Raw genomic sequence first — 21,315 nt, 5'->3', positions numbered from 1 at the left:
CCCAACCCCAATGCTAGGAACCGGGGGAGGGGAGGTGTCCCCTAACTGCGCCCCTCACTCACCGCTCACGGCCCGATGCCGGGACCTCCTGGGCCCCTGAACCGACACCTGCCCCGACTCTACCCGTCGGGTATGCGGACTTCAGTGAGCCCCACGCTGCCCGGCCCAAGCCTGGGGTTGCAGGGTCTGGATCGCAGTGAATCCTGCTCACTCTCGTGCCTGGCTCACTCCAGGGGCGGTTCCCAGATAGTCAGGTGTTGGGGAGCATGGGAGAAATAGAGAGTCGGTCAGGCGTGGATGGAAGGAAACCAGCGCCCTGCTGCCCAGGGTTATGCCTTTTATGAATCCTGCCACCTGGCTGGTTCCCCTCAGCCGCTGCTGCTTCACAGGCACGGGATCACCTCTCCCACCTGCTGATGGAAGCCGGGACCTCACTGTCCTGGGCTGTGGACAGGGCCAGGCTCTGCTCAGTGTTACTGAGTTAGCTACCTGGGCATGCTGCAGGTCAAATCCACAGCAGACCAAATAAGACAGGGGATCGCCTGCAGGGTATTTACTGGGATGTGTTCTTGGAGTCAGCACTTGACAGGGAGCGTGGGGTTGGCCCGAGGAAGGAGCTGAGCTGCAAGGCAGTGGGAACCTCGACCTTGGCTAACCTTGGGGAGCTGTGGAGCCAGGAAGGCTCTTCAGAGTTGTCCTGAATTAGGGGAAGAGGAGCAGCAGCTTAAAAGCCCCCCATTAGCTAGTTGCTGGATCTAGGATGGCCCAGAAAAAGGGATTCCCTTTGGCAAAATGGCTCTCTTTGCCAGCTTCCCAATTTGCCAGGTGTTGAAGTCTTCACACCCACATGTAGACTCCGATATTTCATTTTCATCCTTTTCAACTAGGATGGTTCCTGGTTTTGCATGTACAAGGTAAATCAGTGCAGTGCAGAAGTCTGCATGAAGTAGTCTGCAACCCGTTACGCTCTTGGTTTCTGCAGCGTTTACCCGAGTCCTTTCTCTAAAACGCCATGCACAAAACACCTAAGTCTCAAGGACAGCCTCTGCAGACTGCCTTGTGCCTCTGTGGTGGCGAGCATCCTCCGGTTTACCCCGATGACAGGACAGGGACGCAGGCCTAACCTGGGGACTGCCCAGAAGCGGTCCAAGGAGCATTGATGTAGAATATTACCCACAACCCAGTGCTTCTTGGCTGATCTGGGTTGAGAGCAAGCTTGTTTGTTTTTAAAAACACAGGGCACACTCTGTTGTGGCCTCCTAATAACTCTGTCACTACCTTTCACGTGAATTACGTAGGTAAAAAATCCAGTCCCTATTTATTATCATTACTGGGTTTGGCCGACATTCAGTTACTCTGCATCAGGACCATCAACGTCGCTGAGCCCTTTCGCTCAACTTTCGGACTCGCCTGGCCCTGGAGAGATGGGCCCAGTCCTTGCGCCGCACTTCGAGTAGCACCGCCCGACCCTCCCGTGACATCTTCTGCTCAGCCTCCACTTAATGAGCGAGGTGGGAAGTTCTGCTCCCGGGAACAAAGCTTCCAGTGCCCAGGGGTTTGCCTTCTGGTGCACTCCTTGGCGATTAGAACTGAGTGAGTCAGGCGCTACCCGGGATCCCTGAAGCAGACAAGGTGATGTGCTCGCACTCACATTTGCCTGGAAGGCGTTTGGTTCCATGCAATCTGACTCGGAGCTGATTGAGTTGTTTGAACGCTCTGAAGGTGGCCTGGAGACGGCGACCGGAGCGGGGACGAGATGAGCATGGTGCGGAGCTGGGGCTGCCTCTCTGAGTGCTTACCACTGGCTCGCTGATGCCAGAAAAGTGCCTCTTCATGGGAGGAACCTCCCCCCTGCCCCGGGTGCACAGGTAGATCCTTTTCTGACAAAAGCAAGACTGTTCCCCCACGAGGAATGTGTGTCATTCTGTCATACCACTACATGTGCCCTTGTACTTACGGATAGAAAGTTACATCTCACAGACTCCTTCCAAATGCACGACTTCCTTTTATCCTCACGTCACCGTTCAAGGCCAAGGGCGCAGGTGCAGGTGCTGATCTGTCACAGATGGGTCGGCTGGGATTTGAGAGTGAAAAGGGCAGCAGCTCGGAGCGGAGTGGACAGCCAGCCGGCACACCTCTGGGTCCTTAGCGCTGACCTTGAAGTGGTGGCACTCAGCTACTGAGGCTGCGAACTAAGACCCCAGAGGGGACGTGTGTGCCCCTGAATAAGTGTGAACTCCTTTTCTGAGAATAAACACCATCTGAGTAGTCACTGGTTACAAAGAAATGGAAATGAGATCTTCTTGGCAATTTTCGCCTTCCCTCAGCGTTTCCCGAGTGGGATTCCTTTCCTGTGTTACTCTCTGTGTAATAATTAACACCTGTACTTTTTAAACCATGCGTCTTCCTCAAGGAGACTTCGCAAGGAAACCGTGTTCCATTGCCCTGGACCGCAATGATAATTACAAATTAGGACTCCTTCAAACAGAAGACGCATGACCCCTACCCTTGTTTTCACGTGGAATATTTTTCAACAGCTTGATAATGATACGGTGTGTAGTGGCACGTGAAAAAGATCTATTTAGAAGCATAATGAGAAAAGAAAACTTGCATGTAATGAGTATATTCAAGTGGTTTTATTTCTGCCAATTATTGTTAAATCTGCCCTCCCACCTTGGAAAAGTTCAGTGAAAATAAATTGCGTGAGCTCTAACAATCTGTAGCAAACTTTTAAACTTTTAAAAATCAAGAATCTATAATAAGTAAACCCATGGTAGAGAATTCCCTTTAGAAGTGCTTTGCTAACATTTAATAAAAAATCATTCACAGATGTATTAACTTGCTCATCAAAAGAGAATATGCATATTTTTACTCAACCATCATTACTCTGTTTTTTTGTACACAAATGTAGTAACAGTGTAGACTTTCATTTATATAATAATGACTTTTTCTTCCTCAAATGTTCACTACAAGGAACAAAGTAACTTTCCGTCTTCATCATATAGGTTAGCAAGGATTACCAGAGAGATTCGTTTTCTTTAGTTTTACTTTTTTGGTGCCTAGATTTCCATGATAAACATTCTCTCCTTCCCAATAGTTTCATCTTACGTCCAGATTTGTTCTTTTCGATGATATGAAATTGAGCATTTTCAAAGGCCAACAACGAAAAAGTGCAGTTCTAAGAATGTGGTGATATACCCTTAGGGGTTACACTCTGTTGCATCATCTCCAGTAGTTGCCACAGTATTTCAGTCAAGTGTAAGCTCAGAGATTTCATCTCCATTTCAAAGAGGAGGAGACTGAGCGTGAAGACCAGGTCATCAGTAAGATGGTCACGAGTGGAGTTCAGATGTTCCTGGAAGGGAGAAAACTTGATCAATATATTTGATTTTTGTGTCTTAGTCTTTACTAAATTGAGGAATAGTTGCTATTTTCAGATTTTTCTTTAGGCAGATGAGAGTACTAGTCCAGGTAGTTCATTAGTGTGTGTCAGGCCCTTGCTGATTAAAAACTTGTAGAAAATTGTCATCACTGTAGTGCATGGGTCTGTGTGTAGCTTTGGTCTTTATAATCTTAAATAGAAGAAATAAGTGGTGGCTAACAATGTATCAAGAACACGTTGATTCTGTCATCCAGGGGCATCCAAGGGTTTACAAAAGGCTCCTGGAGAGTGTTTGTGTGTGTGTGTGTGTGTGTGTGTGTGAAATCACAGCTGCCCCTAAAGGGCACTGTCCCTGGGTGGTAAAGGCATGTGAATGTTCTGGCACAAAACAACGTGCCCGCCCTCTAACTGGGCAGCTCAGAGGAGAAGGGAGAACAAACCAGATGTACAGGATGTGTTTTTTGTTTGTTTAGTTAGTGTGTTTTTCTTTTCGCCTAATGCTGTTAAAGCCTAAAAGGAGAGAAATTGAAATAAAACAAGCATGACTGTTTTTACAAAGTGGATTATACATTTGCTAGATTTAATACAATGCATTGTTTATCGAGAATGTGGAGTATGGTGATAAAAAGAATCTAGCTCTTGAGTTTATAAGTGAAGGAAGGGATTAGATGTGAAAACAGCGAAAGCAGATTTTTCAGTATAAAGCGGAATTAGACGTATTCTGTTGTAGAAATTCAAACGTGCCATGGAGGAAAGTGGGGGGACTGTGAAGGCCTCAGCACAAGGGAACATGAACATCATTGGTAGGCAGGTAGGCGGAGGACAGGAGAGAAATTTCGGAAAGGATGGAAATGCTTGCAGTGCCGAGGCTCTGGTGAGCCCAGAGTGGCTTTGCAGATCCAGAAGGGAGAACCAGGGCGATAGCACATGGCCCCATGGAGCCCCGTGCTTAGAATTCAGGTTACATCCATCAATCATGGGAAGCAACCCAATGTATCTGATGAGGGTGTGATATAGTTCAATGCATGTGTTAGGGAGGTATTTTCTGACAAGCACAATGACAGCCTAGGTGACGTGAGTTATTAAAGGAGACTAACTGGGCAGTTTTGTAGCAGCCCAAGTGAAAGAGGTTAAGATTCCAAACTACGATTATTGTTCAGAGAAAACTGAAAGAGAGGGTTGACATACCAGGGATGTGGATGGGTGTCCCATCGAGCAGGAGCCACAGTGAATTAGGAAACATGTTGTTTCTGGGCGCCTGTGAGGTGTGCTCCGTACTCATGGCCCGTGTAGACCATGAAGAGTCCAGCGTGGTCTGTCTGACTCGTGGCTCCATGCGCGGTGCTGACAGAGAGTGAGGCCCGTTATGTGAGTCCACAGCAGGCCGAGGACCCACATAATGACTGCATTTCCTTCCCTACCCTTTCTTTCGCCTTCTGAGCCAGACTCAGAGAAGGAGCCTGTGCTTCTCATTCTTTGTGCTCATTTGCAATAAAAATAATGAATAACTATGTGAGTATTTACTGTGGTGTCACAGCAACTATTTTTGAGAAGGGTTGGGAACCCAGGCAGCACAGGTGAATTTTGTCTAGTGACTAATGAACCAGGATTCTGTTGCTGTTGTTGTTGTTGTTCTTTAGATGGTTCATATGATGTTTCCGAGGGTATTTGCAAGTGAAATCGGCCTGACATTGTGAGTTCTCCTCTGCTCCCAATAGAATGAAATATGTGTTTTTGATTGTGGTTTTCATGTGTTGTTTACTGATTTTTTTGCCATGTTGTGGGGTCGTAGAATGTACCCCCACCCCGGCCAGCGGTCTGTGCGATGGAGAGGGTACTTCCCCATCTGTAACAGGCAGCCACGGACGAAGGTTGTGCACAGCCTGTTGCGTGGGGCTGCGTCCCTGTGTGTCCAGGCACCCGTGCCTCCATAGACACATGTCAACTTGAGAATGCCATTTGGTAGTTCTACACTCGCAACAGTTTTCTTTGCTAAACATACTTTTTCAGAGCAAAAGGATGGTAGATTTTCACTAACACCATGGGTCTCACCCCACTTATGAAGATTATTATAGTGTGCATCGTCTCTCAGGTTAACTGTCTGGCAGCATCTGATAATCATGCACGCATCTCAGCACTTCAAAGCCGGCCATCCGCTTTCAAGTGCACAGCTGGTCCTGACCTTCCAGGGACGTGGGGCTCAGGCTCAAGGCAATTTTCTGCTGGTGGGTTTTGGCGGCGATTCCAAGCCTAGAGATGGTCCTTGCTAAGGGCAAAGTGCCAGGTGCCGGGGAGGAGGGTAAAGTTCAAGGGCTCCTGAAACAGGTGTGTGTGTGTGTGAGTACCTGAGAGAGAGAGTATGTGTGTGAGAGAGATAGTGTATATCTTTGTGTGCAGGAGTGTGTGAGAGTGTGTAAATGTATATGTGTGATGATGTGAGTGTGAGTGTATGTGTGTGAATGTGAGAGTGTGTGTGAGAAAGTGTGTGCATGTGTGTGCATGTGAGTGTGTGTCTGTGTATGTGTGTGAGATGCGGGGGTGGGCAGAAATGGGGTCCTTGTCTAACTGGAGAAGCCTTGGAAAGAGCAGTGGGCTGGCAGAGATGAGTTACATGAGTCAGAAGGGCCCGTTCTGTAAACCGATTCCCTAATCAGATTTAGAGACACAGCAGGCCTTTGACGAAAGGTGCGGCCTGTGTATTACGTATGCACGTCTGTGGTCATCGAATCTTCCTGAACGTTTCACACCACGGCCAGCCATCACGTGTACACACTCCTGACCCAGAGAGGCACAGCTGGGCATCATGAGGAGCCCTGAGGAGAGTGCCCACGAGAAGTGGGCACAGGAGCAGAACTTGAGGTGTTGGCAGCTTAAACACCACACGTTTGCACCCATCACCTGCCTTTGTCTCAGGACCCAAGCTTTTGCTCTGTTTTTGCAGTGCCAGAGTTCAGGGCTGTTACAGAACGCTGTGAAAGGACCCTTCTGGTACGTCATACAGGGTGTGGATGGGACCCCCCCCCCGAGGAACTGAGTTTCTTAAAGATGTGGGGGGCTCTCAGCTGGGGGCAGGTTGCGTGCTCCAGTGGGAGGGTCCCACCAGAGAGGGGGCGGTTGGGCTTTTCTCCCGCTGGCCGGGCTTTGCAGGCCTGGGGCAGCCGCAGACAGCTGGCTGTACGTGGAGACCGTTAAGAGCAATGCCTGGCACACAGGAAGCCCGCAATAATGCAAACTGTAACGATTCTCAACTTTCTTCATCTCAAACTAGACAGAGACATGGATGTAAGAGTAGCCCTGAGAATGGCTTCAGAAAATTAAGTAATTCACTCTGTTTCAAGACTACAGCTTCTCCACGTGCTGGATAAGCATCTGGGACATGATCCGCTACATCATTCCACATGGAACCAATGTAAATGATCACTGCTGCCAGAAATTCATTTTTTGTGTGTTATTTAGTCCTGACTAAAAACTATGGAAACTAAGGGAGGAATCAGGTATTTGAATATTCTGAAGCAGAATATAAACATAGCTGTTCCAGTGCAGTGGAAGGAGCACTTAGCAGATCTGGGGTGCAGTCCTGGATGGTGTGACTCAGTGGAGTGAGCACAGGCTTGCAAACCAAACGGTGGCTGGTTCGATTCCCAGTCAGGGCACATGCCTGGGTTGCAGGCCAGGTCCCCAGGAGGGGGCACATGAGAGGCAACCACACATTGATGTTTCTCTCCCTCTCTTTCTTCTTCCCTCCCCCCTCTCTAAAAATAAACAAATACAATCTTAAAAAAAAGAATTATTAAAAAAAAAAAAAAACAAGAGCTCTATAGTACAAAGTAGCACTCCCCTCAGTAGCTGCCCCAGGAGGAAAATGTACAGAGCACACCGGTTCCACAGTCATTTTCCATCTTTTATAACTTTAGCTCCCTGTCTTTTAAAGAATGACACAGAGGTCTGTAGGGCAATGAAAAAAAAAGGTGGTTATTTGGTAAATCGGGTTTTTGCTTTCATGCTAATTGAAGTCCGGACTGATAGCGGTTCTAGGGAACGAGAGATGGTTGGAATGACAGCTGGAGCCCTGGATCTCGCAGGTTATGAAGTTCAGGAAAATGTGTAATTATTTCTGAGTTTCCTAAGGTTCCTCTGTTCAACACGATGTTCTGACACACTGGAGGGACAGATCCAGATATGAAATGCAAATCAGGCGCGTCGGCCCGGCTGCCGACGCTGGGGTTAACCGTGCAAATCGAATGCAGTTCTTGGTATTTCCAGAAAGGTTTTCGCTGAAGTCTCAGGCACATATTGATTTAAAATTCCGACTTCAGAGAGCAGTGCACTTTTTTTCAGCTTCAGATGTGAAAGTATAGAACAGGATGTGGAGACCCACATAGCGATGGACTTATATCCGTAATGGATACTCATGGACAGGGGAGCGAGGGGGGAGGGCGGGGCCCCCTTAAAGAATGCGGTGATTTCTAAGCCTAGTAATTAACAGAGCAGATCCCCATTTACAAACGATCTCTAGCAAGTCCCTTTGCTTGGAATGAGACCAGATCAACCCATTGTACATGTTTCCTGAGTGCTCAGTTCAAGGAAAATGTCTAACCCTGGCAAGACATTGGGAATGCCTGTCTTTGGGAGTCATGGGAAATGCCTTTTGTCGGGAGACTGTTTACAGGAGGAGGTAAAATTGTCTTGCTCGCCAGGGCAAGATGACACTGTCCCATAGCCTGTCCACGGTGCACGGTGAGCGCAAGCCTGTCTTTCCGAGGCCCATGCACCTTTGTGCGCCGCTGCCCGGCCTAGGAATTATTTTTGTGTATCTCCATTATCACGGACTCCCTTGTAAGTTAATCTCGTCTCACATGAATTTTTCACCAGCTTCACTCTGATGTTGATAAAGGAGATGGTTCCATCAAATACATCTTGTCAGGCGAAGGGGCGAGTTCCATTTTCATCATTGACGAGAACACGGGGGACATTCATGCCACCAAGAGGCTGGACCGCGAGGAGCAGGCCTACTACACGCTGCGAGCCCAAGCGCTGGACAGGCTCACCAACAAGCCCGTGGAGCCCGAGTCGGAGTTCGTCATCAAGATTCAGGACATCAACGACAATGAACCCAAATTCTTGGACGGCCCCTACACTGCCGGGATTCCTGAAATGTCTCCCGTGGGTAAGTAAAGAACACCCCGCGTTTGCAATGTCTGCTTTCAGGGGATTTGTGTGTAAAATTAAATCACCCTAGGCACTGAAAAACAAATCACATTAGTCTTTGCCTAACAGTTGCCAGTTACGGTGAGGGCATCGTTGGGGGTGTGTTAGTTAGCAAGAACCCAGATCCTAGTATTCAACATGTTATGTTATTTTATGGATAATTGGTGGGGGGGGGGTGTCCTTTTACCAGCTGTCTCAATGTCTTTAAGGAATGACTTAGTTTTTACATTCCCTTTTCAATTTCAAATTTAAGAACGCCATGCCCACATGCCAGGGTTGCGGGTTCAATCCCCGGTCAGGGCACCTGCGAGGGTCCATCAATGAATGCAAAATGAGCAGAACAACAAAATGACGTCTCTCCCTCCTCTTTCTCCCTCTTCCCCTTCCCCCCCTTCCTCAGTCTCTCTAAAATCAATCAATAAAAATAAAACAGAAGGTAAAATAATAACTGAAATGATGCCTAAAAGTTAAATAATAACTAAAAGCTAAATAATAACTACAAGTTAAAAAAAACAAATCTTCTCAGACACAGCCCTGTGATGATCTTTTATTTTCTCTGGCCTGATAGTAGGATAACGACGAACTATTCTAAGCATCTCTCTGTGGTCGGTGCATCAGGCAGCTTGTCGGTGGCCGGCCAGACTGTCCTTTGTAGCTGCTGGTCTCTTGGCTGCAGACAATTCTTGAACCACAAATGTGCATCCTCGTGGACCCACTAATCTTTTTCTATTTTCTCCAGAAACGTAAATGCATGAAAATTTTTTATTGAATTTGTAATAATGGGAAAGTGATCCTCAGTCTGAGACATATAAAGGAATGATGGTTGTTTTGCTCCAAGGCCTTTGGAAATGGCCCAATTACTGGGAAAATAGAAAGTAAAGTACTTCTAGTATATACTTTATATCAAATATCACACTGTGTTTTAAATTTCACGTGTGGCACCTTCGCAATAGTTTCAGCCAGTGTGCAGTTTAAGTATGAATGATGTCATAAAGCAAGAAAACGTTCTGGGGCCGGAATAGAGACCAGTTGCTTTCTATGTTTATTTCCTGTTGTTCTTAATATCAAAGGAGGGTGCTTATTTAAAATAATGATTAAATTTGTATTTTCCACGCATGCAGATTTTACCCAGTGTGACTTGTTTTACTTTCAGTAAAGGTCGTTCCATTCATCCCAAGAGTCAATCAGCACATCCGCCGTGCTGGCAAGTGGACCCTTGTGTGCTGTGTGCACCCTTTAGGGGAAATCAGAACTCAGTGACCCGAGACTTCTGTTCCTACCAGATGGGGGAGGGAAGATTATTCGGGGCGCCATGGCACTTGCTGCCAACAGAATCGAATCGATGCTGCAGTCAGGAAAAATATGACCCACACTGTCAGTATTTTCACCCGAGTAGCTTCTATGTAAGCATTTCTTTGACCACACAAGCCTTGTTCACACTTTGTAGAGCCCACACCTTCCAAGTGTTTTGTGCTGTTGTTGCTTAACCGCAATAACAAAAAACAACAGTGATGGCAACAGCAGCATGATTTGGGGGGTTTTAGAAAAAAAGAGAAGGCGGACACTGCCCTCCCCAGATTAGTGATGTTTAGCAAAGCAGGGAGTTTTGTGGAGCGGTAGAGCAATTCGGTTCAGCTCCATCATTTTCACGGGCACCGTGGGAGCTCTCCATCGGCTTGCTGAGGGCTTCTTTTCCTTTCCTCCCTGGACTCTAACATGCAAATTGGATTAATGGGAACCTTGTTTTAGAGGCTAAAGCATGGCGTGTCACTTTGGTGGCAATGGTGTCACTGTGATAGCACACAGCATGATCTTTATGGACACACATTATCTTAGATTTTTGTTTGATTCCGACAGGTTCAGACTTTTCAGAAAATGATTTTTAAGTCTTCAGGATTGAATTGACACTAATTGAGATCACTGGGTTAATATGAACATTTGAACTAAGTATAATGGAGTTCTACATAAAATAGGTTATATGGATTTTTAGTGGGCCATTGTTTGTCCAAGTATTTAATTCTAACCAAATAGTTTTAATAACCACAAACTGGTGTGGTATGTATAGCACAAGCCTTCAGTGTTTAATATTCAGAGTTACTTTGTCCATTACCTGTTTACTAATTATAAGATTTAAAACACACAAAAGCCCTAAGGATTGCTTATTCATTGCCAGGAGAGCATAGATAAGCATGGAAAATTTAAAGTTATTTGAGGGTATGTCCCCGGGTATATAGTAAATTAATGAACACTTCAGAAAAATATATATTATACACAATCATATTACTTGAAGTATACTTTTCATCATTTTGTTTGCTTAATTTTTTTCCTTTCTAATGAAATAGGAAATCGATACTAACTATATGACTAGAATGAATAGACCTGTACGATGGTGCATTACAGAGGCTATAGAAAACATCAATATCATTGATCCTAACATTTTTAAATAAATCAAAATTTAATTCTTAAAATGATTTTCAAATATACATTATTTGGTCCTTCCAGGCATCTACCAAAGAGAGACAGAGAGAGGAAACAAAACCAAAATAAAACAACAACAAAACCACCTTCAGAAACTTTTTGAAGATGGTGTATTATATATATTACTTCATAATTTCCACCTAATTTTAAAGGAAATGGTCAGGAAAATTTTGGACGTATTATAAAATGGACACAAATGATTTATTTAAGGCATTTAGAAAGGGAGGTCTATGTAGGAGTGCATCTAAAAGAAATGGTAGGTGAACAATGCCATATTTTCAAGGAATTATTAGAGCCACGCTTGAACCTTAGAAGAATCAGTGATAAGAGGACTTGTCCCATTCCCATCAGATAGGATATAACTGATAAAATAACATGCTTAAATACATCAACTAATCAAACATACTTAATATTTTTAGTATTGCATTCTGAATAGAAATAAAGAGAACGGAGCACGCTAAGGGCTTCCCATGGGGAATAACTGCATATGTGGTAAAATGAAGAAGCAATATGACATTGTGGCATCTGAAATATAGAAAAACAACAAATAATGCAATTATTAAAATTGTCATGTTTTTTTCCTCCTTCCGGAGGTTTGGTTAAAATTTTCATTTCATGCTTTTTTGCATTTCATCAATTAGTAGAAACAAATGAAAAATAAATAAAACTATTACTGAAGAGATAGGGTAGCCAACTAATTAATCCAGTATTCTTTATTCCGTTAATGAAGTTTCAGCTCCTGTCTGTCTGGCTTTGCTTAGCTGCAACTCTGAGATTTGAGTGTCAGGATGCTCTTCTTTGTCACGCTGTCTTCTGGACAGTGATTGAGACTCGGAGAGATTGCTCTTGATAAAAACTTGTTACCTCGCTCTGATGGATGAGATGCCAGAAATTTCAGGCCCATCCAATTCTGAGTATTTCCAAGTCTAATAGGCATCATCAATCTCGTATTTTTTTTTTGCCAGTCTCTTTTCATGCCCCTTAAATATTTCCAAGGGCTTAATTAGCATTTATCATAGCGCTGTCAGATTTCCGTGGGCCTCAAAACAAGAAAAGCACAAAATGAAAGAGAGATCTAATGTGCAATAACCAGCCTTTTGTGAGTGCCTGTGTTTGGTGGCATTGGGAAGTTTTTAATTCGTTGGTTTTTGGGTTGGCATGTAGGGACCTCAGTGGTACAAGTGACAGCAACAGACGCTGACGACCCTACGTACGGCAACAGCGCCCGCGTGGTGTACAGCATTCTGCAAGGACAGCCGTACTTCTCGGTGGAACCCAAGACAGGTAAAACCCGAAATGCAACACTCCTCAGAAAGTCACCATTTCTACCCTGGCATGGAATTAGTATTAGTTATTTTTACTCAGTATCGTTGGCACTGCTAACATGTTCACGGTGCTTCTCTCCGCATGTGTACTGTGGTAATAAGCAGCATATTATTTATAAAGACAATAGCGCCTTTTAAGAATATTCTGAAACTATTTATCAGTATTCCTAGCTATAAGATATTTTATATTAAAAACTCCTTCCTCTGCTACCTCCTGACCATTTATGAAGTTCTTGGTTATTCACCTTTGCGTTCTATTTTCGGCTCCTATAATGAATTCACTGAGGAATTACACACAGTGAGGCCTGATTCCCAAGCAGACACGTCCCCGCCATGTGGCGGGGTTAGTGGTGGGTTCAGCTTCCCCCCCAGAGGCTGGGTTTCTCAGGCAAATGCGTATGAACATAACAGGCAGGAAGAGAACCTGCTGAATCAAGCACTCCCTTAAATGACTCCTTTTTAATTTTAGGAGGAAAGAATTGACTTGCAAGATTGCCTGGATAGACTATGTGGTCGCTTGGCTAGGTGTTGTGTTTTGCTTTTAAGCTGAAGTAGTTTACATGAAGTCAGCCTATAATTGGGAGCAGTGTCTCTGTCATCAGATACTATTTTATCAGTCCTGCTTCCTGGCTCTGTGTGTCGGGAAGATGGGGCGGGTGTGAAGGTGGGTGGGCGTGTGCCATGGATTCTCCCCATCCCTGTGAAAATCCAAAACTCCCTTATGTTTTAACAATGTTACCTTTATCATGGAGAAGAATTCTTCAAATAGCCAAGTTTAGGATTATAAATATTTGATAGTGCCTATGATCCTAAATGAATATTTTAATGCCAGTTACCCTGTTTTTCATGTCTTTTAAATAACGGCAATATTAATTCATTCTCAAGTCACTGCGGGAGATAAAAATTTAAATGTCTTGAGAATAGCAGTTGTATTCATGCATGAACAGAGGAGTGCATTTAAGTCTAGCTCATCATTCATTAGAGTTTTCAGACTGCATTCTCTGTTTTCCACCAATGGTGGTGGTGGAATTCCAAAGCCACTGGGAGAGCCTAGTGGAGAGGAAATAGTTCTGATCGGGCAAGTAGTGAAGGGGAAATAAGGGAAAGTATTCTGGCTGTGATGTGAATCCTGTGAATTCAGAAGGCGTGCTTGTGGCGGATATAATGACAGACCTGAGAACTTGAATTCAGACGCCCACCCGTTCCCTTACATATCCACTCTTTGCAGCCTAGAAAGACAATGACGAGCCTCTGACAATCTGCTCACTAAATATACATTCTGACATTATATAAGCTGTCTAAAAATAGCAGGTACTGTACCAACTCCAAGGGTTAAATATTTTGCTTGTTAATGGTGAGCTTGCGATCATAGCTTCGTTGGAAGCTAATCGGTTTCCTGTAAGCCCTGTGTAGGTAATGCCTCGCTGGTCCACTAACTGGGCAGTAGTCAATAGGTCCCAGTAGTGTGAGATCACATTAGTAGTACTTTAAACTCAGCTTTAATTTCCAGTTCTAAAGGATTGCATATGACAAGAGACGAAGAAAGTTTAATTTAATTTTATTTAGGATTTTTCATGTTGTAATCATTAGTACAGATCTGTTCTGGGAATTTTTATCCTCCCTGCTAATTGATAGTGTGGAGAATGCACTTTTTACTCTCCAAAGTGTATTTTTCTTACAAAGATGGAAAATGTTCAGTTAAGGGCATGAAGGACTGACTGTATATTAAATGTGAGTTAGGCTTCCTTACCTGGTGCCAGTATTATTCTTATCTATATGAGAAATAACATAATTTTCTTCATCTCCAAATCCAAGAATTTTTGAGAAGTAAAAGTTTTGACAGGAAAAAAATTACTGAAAATATGCTCATTCAAGATTGTTAGAAAATTGACCAGGAAATCACTAGTAGGAATATCTCTCTCAAGTTTTTCAACTTCTAATTACTTTTATAAAAAGAATATTAAATTTATTGGTATTAAGGATAATATTAATAATCATTACTATCACTTATTAATTGCATATCATTAACCTGGCTTTGCTAAAATCTCCAGCGAAGCTCGTGGTCCATCACGACACTGTCCACAGACCCAATCACCAGAGGGCGCTCTATTCTCTACCTTAATTTCTCCACCCATAGAACCAGCATGTGAGTAGCTGCAGAAACCAATGTGGACAATTTACTGCAATAAGCAGATAGAACGGCACTAGCCACAAGACAAGGCGGTGTTACAGGGACTGACTGCTGAGATTCCTGTCACCTGTCTCCATGATGTCCCCCCATTTGCTGACAGACTGAGGGTTATTATTGCAACGTGTTCATCTATTCTCCAAACCTGCAAGCAAGATCCCATTTTTTTGGTCTGTTTCACACGTGGCAGGTCGGCTACCTAAGTGGCAGTTCAAAAATGAACATGCAGGCTTCTTGTTCTAAAATTAGTAGGATTTGAGGATGCTGTCAGCAGGGCGAGCACCAAGCCCGGGACCAGTGTGACTGCCCGGGTTGCAAAGCTGCGAAGACAGCCCTGGAAAGTGGATTGAGTGTTGAATAGCACTTGTCATGCAGGAGCTCTTTGTAGACATGGAGGTGTGACTACACGGTCCAGCAGTGCACGGGGCTGGGGGAGGGGTGCGAAAGTAGGTTTACGGTTGTCCACGTGGAAGATAGTATAATCATAAACGTTGATACCGGAATAAACTGTGTTTGGGGAACTGCGAACCTACCTCTGCCATGCCCAGGATGTGACAAACCCTCCTTCCCAATAGGCCCCTCCCCTCAGGTTCCACACTGAGGCGGGGCTCATGGTGCGGCGGCCCCTCGCTCCTGGCAGGGCTTGCTGAAAACCTCCCTTCCCACCTTCTGAGAGAGTCTCTTCTTCAGATTATTTGTGCCAGCTCTGGCATTCTGTGATGTTCCAGAAGCTTTTGTCTTTACCATTGCTGGCTCTTCTCCATCCTTGTAGAGATCTTTTTTACGCTTCACTTAAAAGTAGACAAGCCCAATAATAAAGGCTTAGACAGAAACTTTGGAAGTAAATGCGAATGATTAGGAAGGGATTCACCTCGCACATCTAATGGATCCTGTACCACACTGCACAGCTGCCCTCAGCATCACGTTCCCTGGGGCACGTGATGGCCCAGACTCCCAAGACCAATGCGAAGCCCGAGTGAGCAGGAAGAAAAGCTCCAGTGAGTGTCTGGGTCCCAACACTAATGTGGTACACACATAAATTCTTAAGAAGCTCGCATGGTAAGAGTATGTGCAGAAAAAAAATCCATCATCAGTGACTGGCAGTGCATTAGAGACTCATCTAAAAATGTATTCCTGTCTAAAAACCAGGCAGTTGTTGAACAGTGACAAGGAGAAATTTACATGCATAATAGCTTTTGTGAACACAGATTATGAATAAAGGAGAAGTTCATTCCTGGGTTACTGGGTCAGATGAAAAATTAGTCAGAAAGCCTGAAGTCTCATCCAGTCTCTCCTAAAGACCCACAGGATGTATTCTTCTTGTTAGAGTAGCTGAGATGATTGGTTATTGAAATTAGTAGTGTCGTCTTCCACACACTCAGAGAACTGGGGGGACCTGACTCGTGTGACTGCCCTTCACCACTACAGAGCTGTCGTGTTAATGACTTGCTTTGCGCCTGTGTGTCTCTATGATACACAGCAGGTGTGAACCTAGTCCAGCACATGGGACTTCTTTCCCCAATGCAAACAGCTTAGGCTTAAAAGCTAAAAGCCAGCTAACGTCACAGAACTCTAAATCTATCATTTTTTTGCATGTCCCTATTTAAATTCAGTTCTCTCCCAATTATTTCATTCTTGTCAAAAATATGTTTCCTATTTGAGGTATTTAGAAATTACCTTTGCCATCTGCATTACTCTGCAAACCTTGCCACGTTTTTTTTTTTTTTTTTTGCTTTGGAAAAGTGTTATTTATAGGAACTGTTGTAAAGAGACAATTACAGGTGTGAAAAATGAGTGACTCTGACTGCTGGAGTTCTCTGCTAAATATTCTGTATTTCCTGCAAAAAGAATGCCACTGAGCCGGTCCCTGGGAAGATGAGGCTGCCGTGTTTTCTTGGCTGGCTGGTTGGGATGCTCTGGGCCTCTCTCCAGCACAAGTGTGCAGGGATGAAAACTCACAGATAGCGATACTGGACGAAAAATGGACAATGAGCAGAAATTAAAATGTAAAAATGAACGCGTAGGAAATTCTTTTTTAAATTCAATATTTTGCCATCAGGATGAAACATACTTCTTGGTAAGAGTTTTGATATTGAGTGCTCAATTTATTTAACAAAGCATTACAAATAAAAAAAGAGATGATTAAAATAAAAAATAGTAGAAGAGAGAGAGGAGAGAGAGATGGAGATGTGTAAATTCCAGAACTCTTAGTCGAAGACTCTTTGAAGTTGGTCACAGTGAGTGTTCGTTCGCTCAGTGCTCATTGAGTGATATATTAGAGTTACCAGACGGATTGAGGAACAAGCATGACATATTCATAGAGTCCTCAGCGTGTAAATAGCCAAAAGAATGCAGTAAAGGCATTATTAAAAGTGACTCTGTTACTGTGATCGTAGTGACAATGTCCAACACAATTAGTAACTAGAATAAGTGAAGGTTAAAACAGCAATAGAAAAACCCAGCCTACTGAAAGTACAACTTAAATGCTTAAAATATCGCTGCTATTGTGGGTGTTTGCATGTGCGTGTGTGTCTGTATTTGAGAGCCAGTGCTCACATCTAAACAAAAATGTGGTTCCTTAAGACAGTAAGAGCATTATCTAACTTGGAATCTTAGTAACCCATCATTCATCGCTTAAATTATTCTTAAATATTGAAAAGCTTGTCTCATCTGTCCCCCACCTCTAGAGTAGTTACCAAACCATGTAATATTTTGAGGTATAGGGCAGGCCTAGGGCAGCAGAACCTAGGCCGATAACTTAGAGCTGAAATATAAGGTGCACGGGCTATTATTATATGTATCCATTGGAGAATCAGCCTTTATACCGTTTAAAATTAAATTGTAAAAACATGGATGGATACGAAATTAATTTTATGCTGAACATCCTTATCCAAATTTGTATGTAATTATTTTCTTCCCGAAGAGCCATCCTCTATCAAAACCCACTTTCTCCCTTGAAAAGCCCATAATATCAGGCTTCCTCCCCCTCACGTCTGTGGCAGTGGGATTGAAACTCTAACTTCCTGCTGGACGTTAGAATCTGTTTGATACAGCAGAGTGGGCATTTTTTCAAGCTTGGCCAATAAACAGAGGTGTCCTAGGTGCAAGGGTTGGGCACTGTCTTTGTGGGAAAAATGAAAGTGCAAGAAAGGATTAAGTAGGAGTCAGGATTCCTTGTATTTAATTACCATATTTTGCCGTGTGTAATGAGCACTCACATTTTGTGCGCATTATACACGTGATTGTTACCCATTACTGCACCCATGGCATGGAATCATTACACCCATGTATAATGTGTGTCCTTATTTTTCCCTCAGAAATTTGGGCAAAATTGTGAGCATTATACCATGGCAAAACATGGTACTAAAGATGGCCTCATATTACTAGTTTCAAGGACTGTAGGCCATTATTAAATAAATATATTTTTCATTAATATTTTCTAGATGTACATATACTAACTATATTATATTAGGCATATATGTCACTTTATATATTTACATTTAACATGGTTAAACTAAATTTAATCCCCTAGTTAGACATAGCCTAAGAAACTTACTTAAAAAATTATGTAGTTATTAATATAAAATAACTTATTCACTGCAACAGTGAGTGTTGAGTCAAGTTTTCCCATCAAGCAACAGGAGATCCTGAAATCAATTTGTCATACACCCAAAGCATTAAGGGCTATCGATAGTAAATGCAATTGATTAGAAACAAACAGCAACCAAACATGCCAATATTTTCAGTGGTGTTGATTTCTGTTAGCACAGTCATTCTCCTCTGTAGTGGGTTTCCTGAGACCTTCACTACAACATAAGCTCACACAGCATCACAGCCACCGTTTGAAATGGTGCTTTGCTTATTAAACATAAGCAACTCTCATTTTCTTTGTAGAGCATTCCTAGTATTCTGCAAGAAAGAAATAGTAGGGACCATAGCTGAGGGGATTCACATCACTGGGAATGAAGTTGTTGGAGAAGGTGAAAGAGAAGATCAGGAGAGGGGTTTATTGTCATATGCTTGTACGTGCGACTGCCCATTATTCTAGCTAAGAGGTTACTTTTGTTTATTCATAGCTTGATATTTCCTGAACCATATTCCATAAAACTTAAAGGTAGTCCTCTCTAATGCCGAGAAGCCCTCCTCTTCCACGTGATAGCATTTTCTGTGTTTTGTAATATTGTATGTAATCATCACATCCCTTTGGCTGTTAGTGTGCATTAAAATGAATAAAAACAAACAAAGCACCAAAGGCAGCCTTCAAGAGGGCCGTGCTACCTATGAGAGTGTTCTTGGCCAGTATGAATCCAGTGAATCACGATGCATTTTACTGGGATTTGAAATTTTACAGGAGTCATCAAGACCGCCCTCCCAAACATGGATAGAGAGGCTAAAGACCAGTATTTGCTTGTTATCCAGGCGAAGGATATGGTTGGTCAAAACGGAGGACTCTCGGGAACCACGTCGGTCACCGTGACCCTCACGGACGTCAACGACAACCCCCCTCGCTTTCCGCGAAGTACGTAAGCTATTCTGTTAAACGTCGCAGGTATACCAGCTTTCCTTGCCATCCTATAAAAATGTCTTTAACCTGGCTGGCGTAGCTCAGTGGATTGAGCACGGGCTGCGAACCAAAGTGTCGTAGGTTCGATTCCCAGTTAGGGTACGTGCCTGGGTTGCAGGCCACAGCCCCCAGCAACTGCACATTGATATTTCTCTCTCTCTCTCTCCCTTCCCTTCCCTCTCTGAAAATAAATAAATAAAATCTTAAAAAATGCCTTTAAAGAAGACTTTTTTTTCCCACATTCTTCTCAAAATACCTCTCTTATTACAGTCTCCTACAATGTTGTATCAGGGGTATGCTTTCCAATCAGCAATATAGAACCCGCAGGATATGGAAAATAAATGGATGCAATCATATATTTGTGTTATTTTTCTCTTAAATATATGGTTTTCCTACTTACATTGCTTAAATATTAGACTATTATGTTTCTTTATATATTAACTTTTATTCTGGCTTATTTTTAAATACTCTGTAACTTACATGGCTCTTGCAGTGTGTAGTATAAAATAATGGTTTTCATTTCTTATTCCACATTTTTTAGCCAGTGCATGCATGTTGAATATTCCTTTATAGTTCTACCACATCTTCCTGTACAAATACTCAGTGTTTCAAAAAGAAATCAATCTAAAGAACCAGAAAACCACATGCCCTCTGTTTAGTTCCTTTGACCAAAGTGGCTTTTGACTTCACCAAGAATAAGAAGTAAAAAAGAAATTATAGAGATGTCCTGATTGTAAAAAAGTATTTTACCTCACTCCCTTTTAGTTGTTTTCCCCTTTTTTCTAAGTGCATGTGGTACTTCTTTAGAACATTCAAGAATGTAAGAAAATTGTACAGACTACAATGTCTCTGAAACACTTGTTTGATAGAAATGGGGAACTGAGCTCCCTCATAAACAGACCTTAGAAGCAAATAATGTCTAACAAAGACGATTTTTCTGCAGATGTGGATGTCACTGTTTTCTTTCAAATACTGCCTCTTTAGCTATTTCATTTTCATACTATGTATTTTAATATTTTATTAGTATACAGCAGTGATTTCAATACCCCCTGGCCCCCTCCCCCAAAAAAACCCTCACAACGTTAAGTTTTTCATTTAAAAAAATGAACCTATACTTAATTGTGCTCTTGACGGCTTGTAAAGGGTGAGGTGAAAATTATAGAATTAAAAAAACACAAACAATAATGTAATTCTATTGGACTCATATTTAACTGTTTCTCTTTTCTTGGAATGCATGGTGATAAAAAAGGGATACTTAGCATGTTTGTGGTTTCAGCTGTCATGATTTGATAAGGCACACATTTCTAGCTTATTATTTAGATCTTGTTCTTGTCAAAGTGAAGAAAGCCAAGGACACATCATTAGGTTTTTCTTTTCTTTTTTGCTGGAATTTTCCCTACCATTTCGTTACTGTCCTAACCTTGAGAATTTTGGATTTCAGCTAAGGACAATTCTGGCTATGTGAAAACAAAAATGTTAAGCCTATGTTGTAATCATTTCCTTAAAAATCAGTAACTATTCACAAAATTTAGAAAATTGCAAACGCCAACAATTCTCAGCCTGAAATGTGATCGTTTCATATAGACTCATCTTCCTCCCCACATTCCTCTCCAGGAGAAATCCTTCTCTGTGAGAAAGTGAATACGCACCACGTTAGACAGCCTGAAGGGAATGGATCAGGGTGGAGGAAAGAAAAAAAGGAGATGATTAGAGAAAAATGGCGAAGGAGCTTTGTGCTCCAAGGAGGTTCCTAGTTCTGGGGATGGCCCATGTGCTTCCTCTTTTTCCCAAGACCTTGTTGTTTTTGTTTTGCTGAGTTGAGGCGCTATCAAAGAGGAATGTTTACAAGAGAAAATGTTTTTTAAAGAAAATGCATTCTTTCTTTAGTTTTTTTTTTTGCTTCTCTTTCCTCCTGTTCAAATAATAATGAGGGACCATTGTACCTCATTAGGCCTACCTACAACCCACACAATTAATGTTCATCCTTGGTAAATTTATGAGCCGAAACAAGACTAAAATTATTTGTCATAAACTTCCTTGTCCATGTTTCTGATATTCTGTTAGTAAAAGAAAGATTTATATACATTCTAACAATAAGTCATCAGAGCTATTGGGACTTGTATTTGCCAATTTGAAACCTTGGCTATAACTAGTTTTATTTTTTAATGTT

The 21,315-nt window shown here is 42.8% G+C and overlaps 1 protein-coding gene across 3 annotated transcripts in view; it reads left to right on the top strand.

Moving 5' to 3' along the window:
* CDH7 (cadherin 7) overlaps positions 1–21,315 on the top strand; it is a 120,825-nt gene that overhangs the window by 43,282 nt on the left and 56,228 nt on the right. The window contains exons 3-5 of one of the 3 annotated variants that reach the window (XM_028524977.2): positions 8,255–8,549; positions 12,233–12,352; positions 18,933–19,100. In XM_028524977.2, coding sequence (XP_028380778.1) covers positions 8,255–8,549; positions 12,233–12,352; positions 18,933–19,100 — 583 coding nt within the window. Of the gene's footprint in view, positions 1–8,254; positions 8,550–12,232; positions 12,353–18,932; positions 19,101–21,315 lie in introns of those variants that run through there. The other 2 variants (XM_036010159.1, XM_036010161.1) reach the window with 2 other exon arrangements.

This window comes from Phyllostomus discolor, chromosome 9 (assembly GCF_004126475.2).
Source record: "Phyllostomus discolor isolate MPI-MPIP mPhyDis1 chromosome 9, mPhyDis1.pri.v3, whole genome shotgun sequence".
NCBI classification, from domain to species: domain Eukaryota; kingdom Metazoa; phylum Chordata; class Mammalia; order Chiroptera; family Phyllostomidae; genus Phyllostomus; species Phyllostomus discolor.
This window is presented reverse-complemented; position numbering and strand designations above follow the sequence as displayed.